The following is a 22543-nucleotide window of genomic DNA, read 5'->3' on the forward strand; positions in this document are numbered from 1 at the left end:
GCACCAAATTATGTCGTAACTTCTCCTTCGCGTTATATTATTTGTTAATTATATGTGAATAAAAAACATCGCAACTAGCTCAACTTGAGATTTGAATAACAAGTGAAATTTTAATGTTAATAAATATAATTAAATTACATGTTGAAAATTAGACTGAATAAAAAGGGTTTATTTTGGGTAGCGAACTAACCCGAGTAACAGCTAAAGCGAGAGTAAAGCAAAAATACCCTCCACACGAAGAGATTCCTACCCCTTATTTGAACAATAACATTCAAAAGACTCACTTTCATTGGACAAGCCCAAAGGTCAGGTGAGCAAACACTTTCACTTAAGGGGAAAGCCTCGAGCCAGAGGAACTCTCTCTCGACAAACATGCTTACAAAAATATAGCATGACCGGCCGGTGACCCGCTGCACCTGTATTACGGGAGTCATTCAAAAATTTTCCTAACCCAAGGCCTTGTCCAAAACAAGTGATATTTAAACAACAGATATTTAAAGAAAGATAAAAATACCAAATTCTAAGAAAGTTTCCACACGCCCAGATTAGCGATTTGGAATTTCTCCTAAATTGTTTGAGCCTGGGAATAATCCGCATCGCTAATCTCCTCGTCCGTCAGGGTATTGAAAATGCCATCCTTGGGTGGTAGCTCCGTCTCGCTGAATTTCGTCTCGCAGTCAAAGTAGTCGTATGGGTAGACCTGTTTCTTCAATAGGTGTGGTACTTCCTCGGCGCTGAACACAGAGTTTAAACACTTAAACTTGTCAGCTCCTCCTCTAGCCAGACTTGCCACGAGTGTCTCCAGCGATGCAGGCATGAACCTAATGGAATCTAAAACCCTAAGATTACCAAGAGAAAATGAAATATAAGTTTCCGAATTTGTCGGAAAGCACTTAATCTCATGATCTTTAACCAGCCCTATTTTATCCATTACAAGATGGGCGTCGTAACGAGAGAGATTATGCATAAAAACCGGAACGAAATTCCTGGTCCTCAGCTTCAGGTTACACGAATTATGAGCGGCGCCCCTGTAGGCCCCGGTAGTATGATCGTGGTCACGTACTTTACAGTCATTTACGGTAAAGGCCTCATTACAAACGTAGCAGTCTCGAGCCGCGACAAACTGCGCCTTTTCCAAGTCCGATAAATTCATGGGAGTGTTAACTTTAATTTTACCCTGAATAATTGCATCTTCACGTAAAAGGTTTTCTACCTCACGATAAGTAACCGGTTTGGACACCGAACCATCGTGATCAACGATCACATAACTGAACTCACAGGAGATGTGCTGCGAAGTTTTCGTGGTAGAAGAGAGGTCACTGTCGGGGTCGCATCGGTGAACTTTGCGGAGAATCGACTCGAAGTCAGCGTAGATGACGTACTTAACCTGTGAGAATAGAAAAAACATGTTATCAATGATAATGTACTCTATAATGATAACCGTAGCAAACTCTCTCCCTCTCTCATGCATCTAATCATACGCGTTATCCGCTTTTCCCTCTGATAAATAATAATAGTTTTAGTTTACCTTCTGTTGCCAAGCAACGTTTTTGAATTCCAGAATGGGGTCCTTCACCGGCATCTCGATTTTCTGGGGTCCGTGTAGACTGCACTCCTTGATGTGGTCTTTGTAGTTTGTCTCCGAGTCTATACCGGAGAAACGATGCAGGCAATAGCGGCAGTAATAGTTCCTGTTCCTGTGTGCGGTGAACGCTTTTGCAAGAAGTCGGGTCATGCTGCGAATTAAACAAAAGAGCTTCATCTCGCCCTGGGTTAATAGCAACAGATCAACTTGTCGCGGTTCCTCAACTCTGTTGGAACTCACGTAACGAGGGAAAACCTCATTCTCATAGCCGAATATATTAAGCGAAAGGTTATTTACAGGCTCGAATTTTTCTAATTTTGAGGTATTTACTTCCACGGGGAATGTAATGCCGGTCATGTCTAATTCATTGCTATACTGTAAGTACCTTGTTACGCGCTGGGGGTTATTATTTTTAGGGTGTAAATGAGCCAAAATTGACCATTTTGGAAACACTTATTATCTGTGTTTTGTACATTAAGGAGCGCTTTTTTAAATGCGAGTTTCTTAGGGGTTTCAAAGTACGTACCCGGTGAAGCGGAAGGTACGTTATAATATTGATTTGTAAAAATTGGATTCTATCTAATACCCACCCACTACCACTCTCCTCATACTCTTCCATTAATCGTTTCAGTGTCAAAATTCCTAAGTCCATCTGTCCAGGTATAACGTCAGGCGTTAAAACCGTTAAGTTTCGGGTCCTGTGATAGATCAAACATTCCACCTCCTCGTCAGTATTAGCTAACTCCCTGGTGTAGCGAGCCCTGAAAGTTAAATACCACTTAATACCCCGATCCCTCGACAATTTATCACGTAAATAATTTTCTATCGCTACCCTATGTCTACCTATGTACTGATCTACGCCAGTCTCGGTCGCTAAAGGTGTGAAACGTGCACAAAAAATAGCATTACCTAGAACCTCCAACTCCTCTAGCTGGTCGTGAAGGGGGGCTTCTGGCGAAGCGACGATAGGTTCATCCGGCGGCTGTCCTCCACCCTCCTGTTGATCCATGAAGTCGTGGATGTCCCGCTCCTCCTGACTCGAAAGTCCCGGAAAGTCCTCCTCCTCCTCTCCATCCATGAAACGGTTAAGGTCACGGGCCTCCTGGCTCGAAAGCTCTGGAAAGTCTCCCTCCTGACTGGTCCCATCTGCTGCGCACTCTTCAACACCTGGGACGTGCTCGCGCATGTGCATATCGGTCTCGTTTTGGCCGTTGAACCACTTGTCGCAAATATAACATGCGATCCTAGGTGGAGGGGGAGTGTCGTCCAGCGTGACGACTTCGATGTCATCCTCTTCCCGCTCCATGAACTCATGCAGTGCACGATTCAAATCGTCAGGTAGTTCATCTAGATTTTGGGATGAAAGGTCCGACGACAGGACGACGCCGGAAGGGGAACCAAAAACGAGGGGAGAGGTGGGTGGCTTCTTCGAAAAGTGAACCAAAAACAGAGGGAGGAGTTGGGGGAATAGGATTTGGAGTGGAATGGGTTAGTTTTGGCCGCTTGGCCTCGGGAGGGGTTGGAGGGGTTAAACGATTACCCCTACTCATAATAAGTTCGCGCATAGCTCGGGCTTCGTGGGCATTTAACTCTTCCATACATAAAGGAGCTTCAGAGAAATAAAGAGATGGCGAGGGAGGGGACTAACTATTTTCCCTACTCTTGATGAGGTCGCGCATAGCTTGAACCTCCACGCTATCTAACTCCACCGAGCTTATGGAATGTCCCGTGAAATTAAGTGATAACCTGCTAGGGTATTCGGTAAAGTGAGGGACTGGGGAGATAGAGTCTGGGGTTGACGGATCTGAAATGTTCGTGAGGGGAGGAGAAATGGAAATTGGAATGTTTGCGAGGGAAGGAGAACCGGAAGTTGGAACGTCCTTAAGGGTGGGAGAATCGGGGCTAGGGGTAGAATCAGAGTCCAGGGTGACCAGGGAAATTTTTGAAAATTTTATAGGAAATAAAGGAAATATAGTGGCGAATTATAGGAAAAAAATAGGATTGAAAATATTAAAATATAGGAAATATAGGATAAAAAATTGCAAAAATATAGGATAAATAACTGCAAAATTATAGGAAAATATAATATAACAACCGAAATAGATTCAAAGACTATCTCCCAGTGGCTGAACTAAAAGTGACGTCAAATGAAATAAAGTGGAACGATACTGTTCTGAACTAATTTCTTGGCTGATTAAAAAAACGTAAAATAAATATATTGTATAAGTAACATAATTTTTTATTATCACTTAACAAAAGTTAACAGATAGAACGTTTTTATCACATTTTTAATTTTGAGATCCATCTATTGTTTTTTGACTTTCTTTAAAATCTTAAGCTCGTCTATTTTTGACTTAGACACACGCTTGGTGGGAAAATATTTTTTAAATTTTGAACTGGAACTGGCAGTTTGGCTTCCCAGTGGGTCTGAACGAGATTCGACAATATTCGAAGCCTCCTGAACAGTCGAAATAGATTTATTTTCTGAAGGTACAGCCTGAGGCGCGATAAATTTGGCTTTCATCGGATAAGGTGTACTCGTTTTCGGTTTAATGGGTTCTGTTTTGCTCGTTTTCGGTTTAATGGGTTCTGTTTTGCTCGATCTTGGTTGAATTGGTTCGGGAGGGGCCGATTTGGCGATCACTGGTTTCGGTGTGGCCGATTTGGCGATCACTGGTTTCGGTGTGGCCGATTTGGCGATCACTGGTTTCGGTGTGGCCGATTCGGCGATCACTGGATTCGGCGTGGCCGATTTGGCGATCACTGGATTCGGTGTGGCCGATTTAATATTATCACAGCGGCTTTGTTTAGAAACAATACCTTTGCTCAAATTTTTTAGCATATTGTGTTTCTTTTTTTCTATATTTAGAAGCTTCCCCTGAATAACATCAAGCATCAACTGTGCATTAACGTTTTCATCATGGCCGGATTTCAATAGCGTTTGCGCTACAGATATGGCTTTCATATTTTTCTCTTTTATCGCTTTATCTAATTTTTCATTTGCTGTGTTTAATATTGTTTGCGATGATTTTATTTTCTCATTGAAAAATGCCTGTTCTGCACGCAATTCCTCTTCTTTTTCCTGCATGTCATTTGTTTCCTTTTGAACTTGTTCAAGCTTCCTTTTCTTTTCCATTAATTCCTCTTCTTGTGCTTCTATAATTTTTGTGTTTTCCATATTTTTATTCTTTTCTTTCTCAATTCTAAGTTCATAACTTTTAAATGAGCCCGAAACGGCTTTGATCAATCCTTTCGATATGGGTACTTGAGAAGGTGTACCATAAACTTTTACCACATCTTTAACTAAACGTAGTGATGAAATGGTTATTTCAGATAATGGAATGCGAGTGTCAGTAACGATGTAGGAATTCTCCGAAAAACCACGTTCAGCATCCGCATTTCCATGTGGTAAAACCAGAATTATCTTGATGAGCTCTTCTAAACCTTCGTACTTTTTGCTTCCGGTGCAGGTAGTTTGATCAAAAACGATTTTCCAGTAATGATCTGGCCTATCTATACTTGATTTTGCGGCTGAACTTCTATGGTTTCTCATGAAAGGATCCAAATCATATAGTTTCCATTCGTCTCTAATCTGGTCTGAATGTTTGAGTCTTGCATCCCCTAAAATTGTTACCAATTTCTGAATATTGCTATCTTGTGTTTTTGGATCATTGAGCGGATTTACGAGACTAGTGCACTTTAGCACTTTGTTGGAGAGTGGCAATGTTTTCAGCAAATGTTCAATGACACGTAAATAAAATTCTTTCATTTTCAAAAGATGAATTTTCCGTTTGTCCTTTGTGAAATTTTCCAATAAAAATTGTCGCGCGTTCGTTCCAATGTCAAGTTTTTCCAGTTCAATTTCATGGACTGGATCACGAAAAGGAATATCAGTTAGTTCACGATGATCCCCATCAAAAACAGATTGATTTGAGATTCGCAAGATGAAGACTGTTACTAGTTCTTGTAATCGTTCGTAAAGTACATGTATTTTCGGTGTTTTGGCTTGAAATATTTTCAAAAACCCTTCAAACAAAGGTATCACATACCGTAGGAAAAGAAATTCAAGTTTCACCTCAATAGGTTTTTGTACTAGGTTCACCAAGATTCTAGAATAGGCTCTGCTCTTTGGTTGATCTTTCTCTGGCTTCTTCATCACATCTTTGAAATACTTCAAATAAACATCAAATTGGTCTAGTAAACATGAAACAGCTGGGCCCATGCTAAGCCACCGTGATGAACAATGCTTCTGTGGAAGCAAATTTGGCTTATTAAGCTGATTATGAACTTCAATGAGATCTTCTCTTCTAGATGCCGAGTCATGGAAAAACGTGTGTATGTCAATAATTAATTGATCCGCTTTGCAAATGAGATCATACTGTAGGCCTTTTCTAAATGAATTGTGAACAATGTGTATGTTGCATGTCCCAATGTCTAATAGGCCAGGGTAGCCACTCTCCTTTAATTTTCCTTGAATTGTACGCCAGATGGTTTTGTTCACATTAGGGCCATCGCTTCCTAATGCAACAAGTAAACGAAGGTCAAAGCCATCAGATTCGAGACTGGATATTATGGAATTAGCGACATCAACTCCCTTCGCATGTCCAAACATTATTGACTTGTAAAACTGGCAAACTACTTCAACTCTAATTGTACTCCAATATCTTATGTGCAAGTCCAATTGCTTCTTCACTTGGCATTGAGTAGTTTCATCATAATGTATTACAAATGGGCTTTTGGAGTTATTAATTTCATTAACAAGCTCAGCCAAAAAATAAGGTGCTATTCCATCAGTAATAATGTAAGCAAACTTGGTACGTGCCATTGAAAAATCTTTAACAATTTGGCTATCAGGGAACATAGCGCGGAATAGCATTGAATTGTCATCACAAGATCGAAAAGTTTGATTCGTAAAAGCCAAATGCAAAGCCCAGTAGATTTCAGCTCGTATTACAGCATCACTATGAATGTATAATCCAAGACTAGGTTTACCTTTTGTCCCCTCAGTCACTATTAATTCTTGGCAGTTTTTTAAGTCTTTCATTGCCGCTATAAGACTTTTCCCTTTGCCGTGTTGCAAAACTTGATCAATACCGGAGTTCGAACACGAGAATGATTTTCTACACGCTATACAATAGGCCGAATATGCGTCGGTCACAATCTTTTTGCACCATTTCCCTAGATTATCACCATTTCTGTCAGTTTCAAGCATCCAACTATCTTTAAATTTTGTACGTCCTCCAGGCATCTTTAGAATATTTTAGAAATAATATTTGATTGATTATCCATTATACAAGTTAAGTAACAATTCCGTTCGTAAATCAGAAACTTTTAACTCATACCTTCAGTTTTGACGCGGTTCAAGATTCTAGTTTGTCAAGAGAGACTAGGCTTGAAGCTGAAGTTTTAGCAGACAACGTAAATTACGATTCCACGAATCACCAAATGACTAAGGCGGAATAGGTATTTCTGTTTGCAGATACAACTAGTCTATTAGATCATAGCCCACTTGATCACGCAGCCAGCGTGCGTGATCAAGTGGGCTATGATTAGATATACTGTAAATATCAGCTTTAACTCAAGCTGATGGTGCCACCTCGTGACTTATTTTTTTTGAACAATATAAATTTTTTTTTGCGAGTTTGAAACTTAATAACCTGATAAACCTAACAAAGTGAAAAAATAGGAAAATATAGGAGAAAATCTTCGATTATAGGAATTTATAGGAAGGCATTGGAAAAATAGGAAAAAATAGGAAATATAGGAAGTCTGGTCACCCTGAGAGTCCGAACTAGAGCTAGATAGGTTGAAAACCGCACGCTTTCTACCTTTTGAGTTGAAGTGGTTGCCGGCCACATGGGCAGCTAAAGTGGCGCGTCTCGTGAAACTCTTTGGGCATTGCAGACACTTAAACAAAATCCCCTCATGCTTTTCCCTTAAATGCCTCGTAAGGTCCCAGGATCTAACATATTCGCGTTCACAAGCACTGCACTTAAACATTCTAAAAATTAACTCTCTTTAAAGGCGGTAAAAAAATATATATCTTAATCTCGGGACAGAATTAACTATGTCTTAAAGACAGTAAAAAAAATCTATCTTAATCGCAAAGATAATTACAAGTATTTTCGGTGCTATACCGTAAAGGTTTCGCTTACCTTCTGCAAAGAACGTCTAAAAGAAACTTGAGAACAGTCAGGAAGTTGTCCAGAACAGAAAATGAATAGCTGATGTACACGCCGGGGCTTTTATACTCTTGGCGTGATAAGATGTTCAACTATCGTAGATCAGAGAATTTCACACTTGTATCACGTGACAATCTGCGTCATGCTTCCTGACGGGATTTTAAACTTCAATCTAGTGGATTTTTTGCAAGTCTCCTATCGTGAACATAGATTATTCTCCCAAATATTGCCGACTGTAACTGTTTACTTGACCTACCATGAAAGACCTCTATCATGGCTTATATCTCAAATTCTTGATGGTATTGTCCTTCTATTTACTCGTAGTCGGAGGTTTCCATGTATTCACACGCGCTTATCATGTTTTCGAAAACATATCTAGTTGTTTCCGCTTCATCAATAAGCGTTTCCTTACTAAAAAACATTTCCTACACCCGTTGCAGTTATTTACATTTCAGTTTCCTATCTCTGCAATGATTGTTCTAAAATATACAGGGTGTATCTGAAATGGACGTAGGAGCGGAAGTATTTGGGTTCCTGGGGCCAATATAAGACGAAACTGTTCTATGACATTTTGTCTTACGCCAAGCCATTTGGAAGTTACTTGAACCTAACACTTGCTAGTTTGCATAAATCCAGCATGTTGACTTCGTCTAAAACAGTAGGAATTAAGTTCAAGAATGATGATTATTGCAAATTAGTGGTTGCCAGCTAAAAGAAAAAAAGCCTCATAGCCATAGAGTTTATCGTAAATTTTTAAGGAGTAGAAAGTTGTACAGTTGGTGACTCGTAAAGGAACATCAATGTAAAACAACATGTTACGATTTAGTGTGTTGAAACTACTGACCGATACTAACGGTATACTGACAGCGATAAGTAGCGCAAACTAATAAGGAACACCGACATTTTGCTTCAGTCTTCAAACAATCGAAAGGTTGCATTTAGTTTAAAGATTAGGTTAATGTTGCAACTTATCGAAATCGGAATTCGTGAATAAATGTTAGTGGGCGAATGTTTGGGATGGGATGTTGGGCAACGCCTGTTAAAACTGAGCAGTAAAATGCATAATTTGCAAAAATTAACCCTTATAAAAATCAAGAAATAATGATGAAACCTATATGTTGAAAATGAATTGAACCCTTATAAAAATCAACAAATACTGTAGAAACCTAAATGTTGAAAATGAATTAAAACTTTTTATGGTTCAAAGTGACCAAAAAAGGGAACATTCCTTTCTCCAAAAAATTACAGTGAGGGAGTAATGGCATTTTTCTTGGTGCCTCACCCGTAACAAATTAGGTACGCTATGTTGAATAGCGTACTTAGGAGTGGGCTTCATAAAACCTAGCATTCCTTCTCAAGGTCACACACTACTAACTTGTTCAAGAAAGGGTTGAAAGGCTCGTGATTGGCCTACACTGATTACGAGGTACCACCAAAAGTATTAGCATACATTTTAAGAAGAAATTTTCGTTCTTCACCTCGGAACCGAACGGATGACCGCAAATAAAACTAAAGATAATTTGAGAAAAAAAAAAGTGGAGGGTTAACTTATAACTAAGAAAAAACTTCGCAAATAAATTAATAAACGAATAAACCTTAGTAAATTTGCAGACCACCCTAAAACTTTAGACTTATGACGTTTACTAACTGGTAGCAATCCGCCAGCGTTGAGAACGACAGGAGACATACGTGCAATGCGAGATGCAATGTAATGTACCCATAAGAAAATGTACATTCTTACTCCTTAGAATTATTCTATGAAAATTGCCATTAAAAACGGTAAAAAAGCTACTTCTTTTAAAGGTTCAAAGTGTTGTAAAGCATGTAAAAATAATTTACTAATTTAATGGAAGCAAGACGTCGCCGGATATGTAATCTTGTACACAAACCAAAATGAACGCTTTTACAACCTTTCGATTGTTTGAAGAATGATGCAAAATGTCGGTGTTCCTTATTAGTTTCGGCTAGTTATCGCTGTTAGTTTCCCGTTAGTATCGGTCAGTTGTTTCAACAAACTAATCGTAACATGTTGTTTTACAATGATATTCGTTAAGATTCACCAACTGTACAACTTTCTACTCCTTAAAAATTTACTCTATGGCTATGAGGCTTTTTTTTTGTTTTAGCTGGAAACCACTAATTTGCAATAATCATCCTATCTTGAACTTAATTCCTACTGTTTTAGACAAAGTCAACATGCTGTGATTTATGCAAACTAGCAAGTGTTAGGTTCAAGTAACTTCCAAATGGCTTGGCGTACGACAAAATGTCATAGAACAGTTTCGCCTTATATTGGCCCCAGGAACCCAAATACTTCCGCTCCTACGTCCATTTCAGATACACCCTGTATATGTGTCTATATCATGAATAAATATGAACTATTAAATTTGAATATTTATTAATTTTAATTAAAAATTGGAAATATGCTTATACTTAGAATAATGAGAATATGATAAATTTCAATGTTTATTATTTAAATTTACGTCAATACAATATTTACAGGAATTTTTTTGAGTTACAAACACTTTTAGAAACCATTTGCTTACAGAATTGAAAGCTTAAGAAAGAACAGTTATTAAAAATGTTAACTATCATCTCTATATTTAAATTTGACACGGCATTAGAATAATGTTCATCTACACGTTCACTCCATTCCGTCATTATGCAATCATGTTGCATCTGCGATGGGTGGTCTATAAAACATCCATTGCAGGTGTTCTTGATTCCCTCAGTCAGTTGATGTATAACCATCTCCTTAATCGCGCTCTCTACACGTTTTGATTCAGTAAGGAATGTAACCACCTGAATGTGTTTTCCAGTAAGTTCCCCCATAGGTATGATCCTATAGCGAATCCATTCTTAGTCGGGTAGTGAATTCCATAGTTGGCTCCTTTACCCTGGATTACTTGACGAATATTTAACGTTTTCCTATCCTGGTAAGTTACAAGTTGAATTCGCTTGTCCACCGACCCTTCGAAAAAACTCGTGGTAGGTTGAGCGTCATCCTTCTCGAAAAATTCATTTGTGGTATCCCTCATCCCATAAAGTTGCATGTACTCGTCCTCACTTAATATAATCCCCGTAGAACCATCCGTCATTCCTAGTCTAATATTGCAGTCCGCTGTTACGCTGACCGATTTAGTTGAGGAAATCTCGAAAACGTTGGAGTTATCCCTAAATAATCACACAGAATTAAGACGCGAACTTAAATTTAAACATAACATTAAAGGAGAGAGTATACTTACATTTCGATGAGTGCTTGAAGACTCGTAAAATGCCTTATCCTCAAACCTACCACGTCTTTTATACGTTCGAGGCACATCGTCGAAAGTCAATATGACACTTGGTCTTGAGCTGACACTTGGCGGGGGTTTACCATGACGTTGACGGTCACGTTGTCGATAGACAATGTGACATCGTCTTAAGCCTAACACTTGGCGGGGTTTTACCATGACGTTGATGGCCACGTTGTTGAAAGTCGATACCTAACTTAAGCCTAACTTCCCGAGCACGTGACATAGATTTCAACCGCCATAATTCAAAAGAGGATCCCTTATCAGTGATGTCATGCATTTATTATTTTCCTCAAAAATTAAGATAAGACACGCCAACGGGAATAGATAACCCTATCTCAAGTGTTCGACATGAGATTAAACGTCGTCATAAGATTACACGCCAACTTTACCCTATCGGTTCACGCCAAGTCTAACATCACGTCTTTCACGCCAATTCTGCCCATCAGTTCACGCCAAGTCTGACATCATGACTTTCACGCCAATTTCCCCCGCCAGCCCACGCCACTGGGCCAGCTCCGCCACTTGGCTACTACTCAGGCCAAGATCAGTATATCCGCAAATATTAGTTCTAATGCATGGGACGGGCCTTTGTATTGTCAACTCGCTCGCAGTCAAATATAAAACAAAATATAATTTGCAAATTAAAGTGAACTTTTAATTGAGGAATATTCATTAGAAAAAATCTTTAGGGCCTCAAATGAACTCACTGCACTTATGTAGAAGATGAAAAAAATGATCTTGCAAGTATTTACTGCATTAAAGTGATATCGAACTGTATCGAAAATACCCAATCTATTGTGAATAAAACCGAAAATCTCCCTAAAAAAACTACACACTAACTTTACAACGTACGTTATGATAAGTAATTTATTTTCTTCCGCTGTTGTGTCCGACGTTCAGAAAGGAAAGTATTTGTAATAAATGTTCAATCATCAAAAGTGAGTTTTAATAGAATTAATGATACAAACTTAGCGGCAATGGGGTTCCCAGATTTGGACTTTCTTGAACCCGATGACCTATTTCTCTCTTTAAATCATGTATGAACTGCTCAAAGAGCTAGTAGGTTTTTGAGATAAGTCTACGCTACTAATCAGTATAAATTCATCTTTAAGTTCTCAAAACCTCTTGCCTAACCATGCCCTAAACAGGATCACAAGACTAAAGTGAAAATAATCAAGAATTTAGGGACAAGTTACTCGTATTTGTATTCAGATGAAAACTTATTGGCCTCCGATTACTTCTGAGGAAGGGAAACCACAAGACTATAGATGTTCTTGGACTGTAAAAGCTAGGTCAACCTTCATAATTTAAATTATGTACAAAATAATAAACACGTTCAAACTAGAGGTAAACTGTAATGAACGAAATTGTGCTCTAATGCGTGTAAAACAATAATGCATGACGGTTCACATACGTCTTTAGCACAAATTAGGCTGATTCTGGAATTTCTAGCTTCAAACGCCGTGTCATAATGTTTCACACAATACAATTGTTTGCCTGATCCGTTCCACCCTGTATAACGTTATTCTCTAACGTGGCTTACGATACCGTGTCCTATATATTTAGCAATTTTCACCGACATTAACTGTTGCGAAAATCTTCAACTGAAAATGTCGAAAGTAAAGCGTTATCTAGCAAATTATACTGTATTTGGAAAAAAATAAGATCATAAATACCGGTTAGGAACTCATCGCTAACGGTTTTACGTAAGAACAATTTGGCCAAACAGTAGATTGCAAAACACAGCGTTCGAATAACACAATAATCACTATCACAGATAAAACGTAGGCGAAGGATCTGATAGAGAACATTTTCGTGTCAGCGTATTCGTTAAGCAACATGCCATAGATACAACGCTTAAAGTTGATCTTTGCAATCTAAGCTAGTAATAACCTAACATAACTAACCACCAACTGTTGAAAATGACTCTGTGCTCTTGGAAATCAAGTAGAGTATTGGATTTAATAACTCCCTTAAATTACACATTGATGTATCAAAACACTGTTTTCAAATACCGGTAAGTATGTTCCTGGATGTAACCGGGTAAACCTCAAAATTCATTAAAAATATTTAGAAAAATTGCAAGCGAATTATTGAAAGGTTTCTAAAGATAGGGATAAACTGATAAAAGCATTCAGAATTTTTAAATTTCATACCTCAATTCAATGCTTTACACTTAAATAAAGATCTCGTATTTATCGAAATAAATCATGAGGCTCTTGGGCACCTCGCTTCTATGATCATGGATATGTATAAATACTAAGCTATGATCATGGATATGTATAAATACTAAACTATGATCATGGATATGTATAAATACTAACCTATCTTTTACCTTTCGCAAGACATTTCGCTTAAACACCCGTTCAGTAGCGAATAAATATGAATTCCAACCCCCCCAATCTTCAAATTTTGTCTCACTGCACATGGGCCAAATTTCAACCCCCGCCCCCACTAAAAGAGATATAGTTTCCTTTTCCCCACGTGACCTAGCTATTTCCGCCTCGATTTACAGGTATACATCCGTCTCAAATCCGCGGTTGTAACGCATATTTGGTGGCCAGCCTTTGGGCCTAGTTGGGAATCCATAATAAGTTAGTATTTATACATATCGTTGCTACGACACTTTGAAAAATTATTTTTAAATTAAAGAAAAGGGAATTATATACATATATATTTATATGATTTTGATGAATAATTGCTTTGTTAGCAGTGAATATACTAATCCATTTGAATTTAAGACTTTAAAAACTGTTTCGTTTAAGGGTTACTAACGAATCCAATGTCAATATTCTAGTGGACGATGTTAGTATACGTTTAATTAACATAATTCTGCTTAAAAACTTTAAACTTATCCTTAAAAGCATACTGAAACTAATATATCTCGGCTGAATATGATATAAATCATATAGAAAAACAAAATAGTAAGGGCTTGGTACATTTCAGTTTTTCGTCATAAATCCAGAAAGTATGCAATTGAAAGGCAACATTGAAGAAATGGAATTTATAAGACGAATCTTTGGTTTTGGGTGGTATGAATTGATAATAAAGGGACGTACTTGTCTTTTTTTATAATTCATTTTGTCAATTTTTTTAGCGTAAAAAGAAGAATGGCCAGTTTGGGAATGAACGCCGCTAAAGTAAAAACATCTTAGATTTTAAGAAATAATTGCAGGTAACTTATCCCGGCCCTCGATCCTTAATTTCATAATTTGTCACGTTTCATATCACTTTTTAATTCCAAAACATTACTACGCTTACTTAATATCAAAGCCTTCCGTAATAATCCCTCGCAAAAAAACTATATTTATGGTCAGGAATACGTGAATTTTTAAAGAATATTTAATGAATACAAGACCACGTAAGATGCTCATAGTCTCTCTTGGAAAGAAGAGAAAGGTAACTTATTCATTCAGACCAATGGAAAGCAAGTTTAAAAAACATAATTCCAGGGAAAGGTGATCAATTGTTACTGTAGTCTCGTGAACATACAAAAGGAAATACTTAGTCCTGTAGTTAATTTTTTAAAGTTTAATGCATATTAAAAGAAATGTCCATGTTTTTAATTAAAGACACGTCCTCACCAGAAAGGACGATACCATTTCGTGATGGCTCCGCTATCTCTAAACACGTATATGATGAACAATGTAAACATTTGTGCCATTGGTTTATGGAAATTTACTGACTCGTTCATCATGTCCAAACCAGTACCCGTTCTAACGAAATCATTCGCCTTTTTAAACATCGATTTAATCGTAAGTACCACCACTACCGAAATCTTCGAGAAGGCGGGAACTGATTTCTCTCTTTTGTAGACAACAATTTGCCTCTTCCTGAGCATCGTCGTAACATCGATTCTATTAATGCGAAACGATTCAATTTATTCAATAAACGATACGCATCGGGAGAGTCGCAATCACATGTTTTTTAGAACTCTTTGGGACGTCGCTTCCCTTATCATACTAGAACGTAATATTCAATGTTATTTTATAAGAAGACCTACAGTGTGGCTAAATTAAAAATTCCAAATATATCGCATAGCTTATCCAGTCATCCCTAGAACAATGTCCTCGAAATTCATATTGATGTCGTGGCTGACTGGATTGACATTCTTTCTCATCGAGATGGGATGTCACTTACGATCAGAATTTTGCGAAACTAACTTCATTTTTCTGGACACCATTGACGATCTCGCTCGCTACAACGTCACTCCATATTTTGTTCAAAACGAACACTTGCTTGATCACTTGAAAGACCGGACACCAGATGTAAGTGCCAAGTTTAGACGTTTAAACTCTACTCTCTCTACTACCAGCGGTCTACTACTAAGAAGAAACTACGTGTTTGTTCCTATGTTTGCCTGCCCAAACATAATGTTTAATATTACCATATTCAATTTTACATATTACCCGAAGGGGATAATAGAAGATTGACATTCTGTATCCTCTTAATACTTTAGTTATGTAACATGATTCTTCCCATCAAACGTCAGATGGTCATCGCACCGTGGGGTGAATTCTATAACTGTTTGGTACTAAATCCTCACTAATCAACCCATAAATCTCGTCTTGACGTGGGACAAAAATCCACAAGCGCCTATTGGCAAATAGTTAAGAGCTAATAGAGTAATGATGAGGGAACTATTTATCACGTATGTGAGTCGGTTTAGTAACCTCGCTCCAAATGTTATGATTTTGGGAAGAACCATGTCACAATTACCCTGCTTTGCGGTAAACTTCTCAAGAAGAAAAGTATTATATAGTTCGGATATTACAGACTGAACGAGATAGAAAAATCTTGAAATGGTTGAAGAATGTTTCGAAAACAACGATATTCTGGGCCGCTCTAAGCAGAAGATATTTATACTTCATGTTTACAGCCGAGAGGCCAAATGCACTCATCGCAAATGGCCTAAAAAGTTTTAACACGATATCCTACAATGAGCGCTCGCTTAGAAAGGACCTACCAAATATTGAGGATTTCTATTCGTCCAAAATCCACTCGGAATATTTGTATTACGGAATACCTAACTCGATTGCGAAAGAGGACAAGATATTCAGCGAATACATCACATTAGCGTGAGCTTCATATTCATATCTGACCTTTTAGATATGCATGCCTTAGAACGTTTTATTCTACACTTTCTAGATTCCAAATTTTATTCGAAACACGGGCTTTAACTAACTTGGAGATGGAATCAAAAGTAGCAGAGGAGAAATTGAAATGGACAAAACCACTGAAAGGGCTCGAGACCCTGAGTTTCACGACTTTAGAATCTCCCTTTAAAATGTTCATTTATGGAATTGCGCTTTCAGTCGGAGTGTTCATCTTGGAAATAATAAAACTTTCGCATTTTTTATGGATAATTCGAACATGCTTTAAAAAAATTCGCACCTTAACACCAGATCTCTGATTGCAAAATATTCTGAAACGCGTTTAAAAAGTTAAGTAATCAACACAGACATTCGTTTAATCACTTTGATTATTGCCAATTATAAAACTCTAAATTGCAACTTATGTAAATTTGTATTTGTATGTAAATCTGCATTTTTGTTTAAGTAAAGAGTAAAGAAAGGAAATTACAATATATAACTTCGAAATTGTATTATTTTATTATTGAGTAATAAAAAGTTAAACGTCCCTTAAAAAACTATTTTCATACTTTAAACTACTGTTTAAGTCATTAGTAAATATAAATTAATCTTCTAAATCTCAAAACAAGGAAGCTGAGCCGTAGCTCGTTATAGTGGACTTCATTCTGGTTTTAAGTTGAAATTTTACATGCTCAGATCAGTTCTTAGAAGAGAAAACTGCTATATTATAACATGGAAGAAGAAGAGTGTACACCCTTATTCTTCCATGATTATAGATGCTATTGGAGTTAAATAGCTGTGCCAATTGATGTACTCGAGGAATTTGATAAATATATTAAAAACGTATCCAAAGTATGAGGTGGTTGGTCCAAAACGAATAGAACCATTACACTCTTACTGATTAGCTCTAAGCAACCAGGTAAAACCTGTTCGAATCTTACTCCAAGACTGACGTAAAAATATCTCGTAAAATGACTGTTGTATCAACTTTTGGCGAGTTAACTGTTGCGAAAACATATAGGTAACTGCCGACGCTACAAACTTTTTCCACAAAATTACACTGCACTTGACTAAATTGAGATGGTTTTTAAAAGCGTTTATCGGTAAAATATTGCTACGAAACGCATTTATAATGTTTTTTATATGAACAGTATGTCCAATCAAAACATTTCGAAACGTACTGTGCAAAGTAACACCAATCGAAAGTATGTCACTCATCATATAAAACGGTTTGGAAGAATTGGAGATACCTCATTGACGTGACAGCGTAGTCCTCAGGCAACTTGCCATTGATATATTATCCTGATTTTTACAATCGAAGCGAGTAATTGTATATTATACCGTAATCATCAAGTGTTTATAATGACTCTGCGCTCGCTGAATTCAATCAAATTATCGCCAATAATAAATCCTTTAAATTACACTCTGATGTATGAAAACGCCGTTTTCAAATACCGGTAAGCATAGTTCTGAATGTAAAGGGACGTGTCTCAAATTTAAAATTGAAAATATTTAGAAATTCTTGAAAGACTCAATTTTAGTCATTTGACTAAAAAATTCCGCGTGTTTTGGTAGGGATAACATTTAAGACCCTTGAATTATTGTTCCGCGTTCATTTGTTATCTAATTTCTCAGTTACACCTAAAAGTTTGAAAACATATATAATCTAGAATGCTATCAAAAGTTAGGATTTTTCAAATGACTAAATAAGGGAACAGCAATTTGATAACCATTTTATGGGTTTGATAAGCAATTGCTTGTCAAGTAGTAAAATATATACTAGTTGCATGATTTAATTGAAAAACTGTTTCCTTTAAGGGTTACTGGCGAAACCAATGTCAATATTATAGTAGACTCAGTAAGTGTACCTTTGAATCTCAAGAAAACAGTAACATTTACACTTTTTTTGGCCGCGACATAATATAGTTCAATCAATTTAAACATAGCCTTAAAATTAAACTGACATTGATCTGTCTCTATTGAATAAGATTTAAAATCTCGAATATACATCTTCGTAAATAAGCCTTGGTACTTTTCAGTTTTTTTCCATCTCTCAAGTTCACATGGAACACGTAAAATACGTTGAAGAAATGGAATTTGTAAGACGAATTTTTGGGTTTGGATGGTATGAAGAAGGGACGCATTTGTCAGTTACAATAAATCATTTAACGCCAATTTTTTATTTTAGTATAAAAAGAATATGGGAATGAACGCCGCTGTTTTTCAGTTGGTATGTAACTAGACACTTTAGATTTTAAGTATAATTGTAGGTGACTTCTACACACCTTCGATCTATTCTCAATTTCATAATTAATTCTAAATAATTCCAAGAATTACTTAGTTTGGGCAGTCCTTTTATTCACTAGTAGCAATCGACGCCTTTCTATAGGCATTTTCATAGTTTCATTGTTGATGTCACTGTATAATAAAAGAAATTTCACGTTTTTTATCACAGATACCTTACATGGAAGGTCGATTTAATTTAGTTATGGCTCCGTTCTATTTAAACACGTACTTGAACAATGTAACCATTTCTGCCATTGGTTTATTTAAATTTGCTGACTCGTTTATCATGTCCAGGCCAATACCCGTTCTGACTAAATCTTTCAGCTTTTTAAACATTGATTTAATCGCAAGTAACACTACCGTAATCTTTAATAAGGCGGAAACTAATTTATTTTCGCAGACAATAATTTGCCTCTTCCTGAGCATCGTCGTAACATCGATTCTATTAATGCGAAACGAGTCAATTTCTTCAATAAACGTTACACGTCGGGAGAGTACCATTCACAAGTTTTTTTGGAACTCTTTGGAACGTCGCTTCCCTCATCTTACTAGAACGTAATATTCAAAATTATTCTAAAAGTACACCTACAGTGTGGCTTAATTAAAAATAAATTCCAAATACGTCGCATAGCTTATCCAGTCATCCCTAGAACCATGTCCTCGAGGTTTTTGTTGATGTCGTGGCTGACTGGATTGACGTTCTTTCTCATCGAGATGAGATGTCACTTACGATCAGAATTTTGCGAAACTAACTTCATTTTTCTGGACACCATTGACGATCTTGCTAGCTACAACGTCACTCCTAATTTTGTTCAATACGAACCCTCGCAAAGTTACTTAGTCGACCGAATACCAGATGTAAGTGCAGTGTTGAGACACAAGCATTTACCATTAAGACTTAACAAATGTGATTGAGGAATTGATAGTAAACGAAGGAAAAATAGAAGCAACACAGGGACTCTTTATGTCCCCACCTTCTCTGTGTTGAAGACGGGACTCAGATGCGGGCGGGTACTTTAGTACACTCATGGCAGTAGTGACGTCAATATGGATATCAAAGAATCCTCGATGCACCACGAGAATTCCAGGTGTTGCTTCGATGTTTTCCAAATTTTATTACAATTCTACGGTTCATATTACAGAATGAACGAGTTAGAAAAATCTTGAAATGGTTGGAGGAAGTTTCGAGAACACCGAAGACACTTGTAAATTGGGTCGATATAAGCAAAACATATTTACACGACCTGTGGACAGAGGAGAGGCCAAATGCACTCATCGCAAGCGGCCTGAGAGTTTTTAATGGGATAGCCTCCACCGAGAACTTGGTTAAAAACGACGAATCAAATATGAACGATTTTAATTTCTACTCATCGAACATTCGCTCGGAATATTTGTATTTCGGAATACCTAACTCGATCGCGACACAGGACAAAGATATTCAGCGAATACATCACATTGGCGTAAGCTTCATATTCATTTCCGAACCTTTCGATGCACAAGAAAAGAAACATTTATTCTTCCTTTTTTTTTAGATTTCAAATTTTATTTGAAACAAAGGCTTTGAATAATCTAGAGATGGAACCCAATATTTTTGAGGAGAAATTGAAATGGACAAAACCATCAAAAGCGCCCGAGATCCTGAATTACGTGGCTTTGAAGTCCCTCTTTATGATGTTCATATATGGAATGGCCCTTTCTGTGGGCGTGCTTTTCTTGGAAATAATGAAGCACTCTAATTTCTTATTGATAATTCGAAAATTGTTTATAAAACTTTTTAACTAAACACTATAAATCTGATTGCAAAATATTCTGAAACAACTTCGCATGAGTTTAAAAAGTTTAGCAATGTATTTAACTATGTAATCATCACAGACTTTCATTTTGTCACTTCGCTTACTGTTAATAGAAGTACTGTACATAACCCCCATGGACTCCTGCTGTTATTTATAAAACTAAATATTGCTTGCATTTATGTAAATTTGTAATTGTGAAATATTCGCGCAAACCTTCTTGATCTCGAATGAATTCATTGCATTTATGTTGAAGTTAAAAGTAAGGAAATTAAACTGTACTTAAAAGCCTAAATCAATAGAACTCCAAAAATTAAACATACAACTAATAAAACTTATCTTTTGTGGAATAAAAATTAAAATCATCCCCTCCCCCGAAAAACGTGGTTCTAACTTAAAACTGTACATTCCTACATGAAATAGTTTTTTACCAAGCGAAAGTAGCCGAAGATCGAAAAAGGAAGAATATTTTTAAAAGATGTTCGATAAGTCAGTTTAAATGTATTTAATAACAATAATAATTTGTACAAATGGGGTGTCCACACAAAGCCTATTACATGCTTACAAAGCTACCCCCTTCCCCCATGACGCAGCTATCATCGTTAACCTTAGCAAGTTTTAAGAGAAACAGATAAGATACTATGCAATCGTTTAGTTTATTATAACATTAACTGTTGCGAAAACTTGATCCGAAAATATAGATGCTAGGACAAACCTTTAACGACCATTTATCCTGTATTTTACCAAATTGAGATGACCTTTAAAATTATATAGTTACAACTGATAAAACGCATTCAAAAGGTCTTGCGTAAGAACAATTTGGCCAAACAGAACCTTGCAAAACATTTTTCGCAAAAACACATCGATTGAAAAAATACTAATTTGTCATTCACTGCCCTAAAGCTCAACCTATTTCGACAGACCTTTGTTCACAAGCCAGTTATTATGTGTAGGAAAGGTTTTAGTTTAATCAGTTACCATCTTGCAAAACGTATTGACAATAATAATAATAATAATAATAATTAAAACTGTTTCATTCTTGCCTTCCTATATAATTTTAAAGGAAAAAGCACTCGCGTAACTATCCATAAAAGCTAGAACAGTAATGTAGCTAATGATTTGAATGAATTTATGTATTTAAATTTAAGTTTTTACATTTATTTATTTGTAACTAAGCATTTTTTAACTTTAAAGTATCCCAGAAAATAAATGTTTTTGTAGAGTTAATAGAACTATTGTGCAAGGAGAAAAAAGAAAATATTTCCTGGAAGTCTCTAAAATAAATTACCAACCGAATGGCAATTTTATTTATCCCAATCCGGTAAATTAACGTTTTTGAAAATTACGGTAATTTCAGATTTCCACCGGGAGCCCCGGCATCGAAAACAAAATAATGTTGCAAGAAATTGTGACTTGTACCAACAAATGCTCTTTGATTATTGTAATGTAAAGATACCTAATAAAACTTAGTTTTTTTTCTTGGAAACCCAGAGAGAGTCCTTATCCAAATGGCAAAACCAGAGTCAGAGCTATAGAGTTAAATGAATACTTAAAATTGATTAGAGCATTAATTTAGAGTTAATTCATAGACATTTTCATCATAATTTATAACTGATTGAAATTGACGTCAGTCGTTGGCTATTTGTTTAATTTATCAATATTACTTTCAAGTTTCAATACGCTTAAAAGCTTTGGAAAAATATTCTCAGAATTATGTCAATACGGATATTCAAATCCACTCTAAAAGCACTGGGTGCAACTGCTTAATTTCCAGTGAGATTTAAAATTTCTTATTCATACGACTCGACTATCTGTATTTTTATCAATACTTCTTGAACACATTATTTCTTTACTAAATCATAAAGAAACTAGGAAGTAAGTGTGTTAAAACATCCTATATATACTTCATACAGGTTAACTTAGCTATTTGAGATCAATAGAGCGTCTATGATCAAGTGAACTGAAAATGTATAGGCCTAATTTCCATCGAAAAGACCACTGTTTGTCTTGACTCCAATATTAGCTCAAAATCCTCAGTTCATAGAAATTCAGGCTCGATTTTTGTATTAAATAGAAATATAGTTTAATATGTGTCCTCAAGAAAAAAGACAAATATAAAACTGGAGGTGCGAGGCTATAATGGACAAAATTGTGATCCAATGTATGACGTTTCACCTACTTCACAAATATAGCTTAGCTCCAAGAAATAAAACGCAAATCCGGGGAACTAAACAGAGTTGTACAGATCAGAAGGAGACTAGATTTCAGTTCAATGTCGCCGTATCACGTTTGAAATTATATCCGTAATTAA

At 36.6% G+C, this 22543-nt stretch overlaps 1 protein-coding gene and 1 long non-coding RNA gene across 2 annotated transcripts in view; both read right to left on the bottom strand.

The window, feature by feature from the left end:
- Nucleotides 1-22543, bottom strand: part of LOC149663569 (uncharacterized) — a 588523-nt gene that overhangs the window by 332279 nt on the left and 233701 nt on the right. The gene's annotated exons all lie outside the window — the stretch shown is intronic.
- LOC149663575 (uncharacterized) lies at nucleotides 10437-11089 on the bottom strand. The gene is made up of 2 exons (XM_089841844.1): nucleotides 11013-11089; nucleotides 10437-10941 (listed from the first exon to the last, which is right to left on the bottom strand). Exons 1-2 carry the CDS (start codon nucleotides 11087-11089, stop codon nucleotides 10536-10538), a joined length of 483 nt encoding a protein of 160 aa, XP_089697970.1. The 3' UTR covers nucleotides 10437-10535.

This window comes from Phalangium opilio, unplaced genomic scaffold, assembly GCF_054372755.1.
Source record: "Phalangium opilio isolate 3A_F unplaced genomic scaffold, DU_Popi_V2 ptg000061l_1, whole genome shotgun sequence".
Taxonomy (NCBI): domain Eukaryota; kingdom Metazoa; phylum Arthropoda; class Arachnida; order Opiliones; family Phalangiidae; genus Phalangium; species Phalangium opilio.

Coding starts and splice junctions, on each gene's coding strand:
- LOC149663575 (XM_089841844.1), bottom strand. CDS start 11,089: ATGTGCCTCGAACGTATAAAAGACGTGGTAGGTTTGAGGATAAGGCAT. Junction 10,942..11,012: donor CTTCAAGCACTCATCGAAAT/GTAAGTATACTC, acceptor GTGATTATTTAG/GGATAACTCCAACGTTTTCG.